General features: G+C 27.8%; 1 protein-coding gene across 1 annotated transcript; it reads left to right on the forward strand.

Annotated features, from left to right (window-relative positions):
- Positions 1 to 737: 737 nt before the first annotated feature.
- LOC139898749 (uncharacterized) lies at positions 738 to 2,049 on the forward strand. The gene is made up of 3 exons (XM_071881516.1): positions 738 to 1,139; positions 1,301 to 1,571; positions 1,678 to 2,049. The coding sequence occupies exons 1-3, from the start codon at positions 1,119 to 1,121 to the stop codon at positions 1,782 to 1,784; spliced, it is 399 nt and encodes a 132-aa protein (XP_071737617.1). The 5' UTR covers positions 738 to 1,118; the 3' UTR covers positions 1,785 to 2,049.
- Positions 2,050 to 2,507: the final 458 nt, after the last annotated feature.

Consider the following 2,507-nt stretch of genomic DNA (forward strand, 5'->3'; position numbering starts at 1 on the left):
ATTAATGTCAGTTGTTAATTTGTTCCAAATAATTAGGCAACTAATAATCAAATATTCAAATCATTCTCCATACTATAACAAACTAATATATACTTTCTATTTTTTTCTTTTATTTAGTCGTTTTTTATTTTTAATTAACTTTTAGTACGTTATATGTTTACCATCATAAGTCATAATAATACTTCTGATACATTTTTTAATTTATATTATAATATAATTATAATTTATAAATATATAATTATATTTAGAATTTATTTATAATATTATGATATGATTTACTTTAGTACGTTATATGTTTACCATATAAATCATAATAAATAATAATACTTCTGATACAGTTTTTAATTTATATTTTATATTATATATTATATATTATATTATATATATACTATAATATATATATCGGAATATTGATGTTGCTCCCTTTGCAACTTAAATTGTAATAGGCTTATAGGTTCGTGTATTGTTCTCGTGTTGGTTGGGTACCGACCTTTGTAACCTTTGGTGTTTCTAATATATTTCATCTTGCTTTTTTTTAAAAAAAAAATTTATAAATCGGAATATAAATGTCGTGAAGCGTTAACATTCAAGGGATTTGACTTTAAAGAACAACTTTAAATTTCGGAATATATAAAAGGTATAACATATAATCGGAAGTATTTGACTTAAAATGAATCCTTTGAATTTCATTCTCTCCCTAATTTTTCTCCATCTGTTCTTATCTAAAATTCCTTCTCAATTACATAATTCATAATAAAAATTCATATAATTCCCAAGTTCAAATCATCAATCAATCCTGTAATTGAGGGGATTCATTCTTATCTCATGTATCAACAACTGTTTATAGCGATTTTACCTCTATTTTAGGGTTTCAAAATCACCAAATATGAACTATAAAGGTAGATCATTGCTCAATCATTTATCCACTCTCATTATAACCTACCAATTAATCTTTTCGTTAATTCATATTTTGCATTTAACCATATGGCTGTCAATCAAGAATTTGTTGTTTTGAATATGTTGAACAATGAATTGGTTAATCCTTCAGTCCGAATCAAAGTTTTTCGGTATGGGAACGAAACTACTGGACCAGTCCCAACGTGTTGGCATCCATTGAAATGGTATTCATCGATGCCCAGGTATTCATTCATGTTGACTTTGATTATTTTTTCAAGCTTTATAATTTAATGGATTTCAAATTTATTTAATTACGTTTATACAAACTATCGTAATGTAATGAAAATTTGGCGAAATGGATGTATTCGTAAATAATTAGATTACTGTCTGCGATGTAAAATAGGGTAACAAGATTGCTGCTACAATCCCGAAGAAGTTGATTGCATTCTTCCGCAGAACATTTGTTGAAGGGTGTTTTTTGGATCTGACCGGTTTTGGTGTAATCGAGTACGAAGAAAAAAACTATAGGATGGCAGCCAATGAGTGGAGGGTTATTTTGTTGCGCCAAACTACTGTTCGCAGGGCTGCACCTTTTTTGATAGCTGAAGATGGTTTTTCCCCTGTGTCATATGTTAATGTTAATGAATGGGACATTGATGGGTTAACTGCTTTTGGTAAAAAAAAAAAAAAAATTCTTTTGTAGTGTCTTTTTGATTTACTTATCATTTACACATGATACCCATTCACAACATTATGATATCGTGTGTAATTTTGAAACAGATGTTATGGGTCAGCTGATTGAAAACAGTCCTATCGAAATAAAATGGGACAAAGAAAGTGCGAAGAAGTCAATGAGTTTTTACCTTTGTGATTTGGGGTTAGATTAACAACTATATCATAATATTTTGTTCGTGCAATATTTTGTTTTCACTATATGGTTAGATTGTTAAGGATATACTGTTTGAATGATTAATGCATTGGTACCCGTATTAAGTGTTTGCTATGGTCAAAACTTGCTGAACAACTCTATCAGTATGTTGAGGCACATAAGGAAGACGGGTCTTTAATCATCTGCCTCACAAACAACTGCAAACTCCGTGATTTTAATGGTTAGCATAAAATAGTTTAAACTTTACACTATTATAACGTTTATGGGAAACAACTGTTATTTATTTATTGATTATATTGCTATTATAACGTTTTATTATCAGCCAACCATTCAACTATTTAATTACTTTATGAATCGATCATTTCATAATCGTTCATCGTTTTAATTTTCATTTCACTATTAATTTTTAACTGAACCCGCGAAGCCGCGAGTCTTTAACTAGTAAGACTTTACATGTGAAGCTAAATGAATGAGTTTATCTAAATTATACAAAGGTTAATGATTTTTTATATCAGATAAAATTACAAAATATGTGAAAAAAAATTAAAGAAAAGATTAAGGAAAATTCTTTATGCCTCAAGCAAACAATATAATAAAATGGTGGAAATTTTTAAATTCTTCAAAAGATAAATTATTTTCGAAATTTATTTTAAAAGCCGTAGTACTTAAGAAAGATTTAATAAAGACTTTGTGAAGTTTTAGTAAGATTTAAAAGTTAAAG

The sequence above is a fragment of the Rutidosis leptorrhynchoides genome, chromosome 3 (assembly GCF_046630445.1).
Source record: "Rutidosis leptorrhynchoides isolate AG116_Rl617_1_P2 chromosome 3, CSIRO_AGI_Rlap_v1, whole genome shotgun sequence".
NCBI classification, from domain to species: domain Eukaryota; kingdom Viridiplantae; phylum Streptophyta; class Magnoliopsida; order Asterales; family Asteraceae; genus Rutidosis; species Rutidosis leptorrhynchoides.

Bases quoted from the DNA above. Each gene is read 5' to 3' on its own strand.
- LOC139898749 (XM_071881516.1), top strand. From the start codon at position 1,119: ATGGTATTCATCGATGCCCAG. The intron at 1,140-1,300 runs GTATTCATTCAT...GATGTAAAATAG, and splicing joins TGGTATTCATCGATGCCCAG to GGTAACAAGATTGCTGCTAC. The intron at 1,572-1,677 runs GTAAAAAAAAAA...ATTTTGAAACAG, and splicing joins TGATGGGTTAACTGCTTTTG to ATGTTATGGGTCAGCTGATT.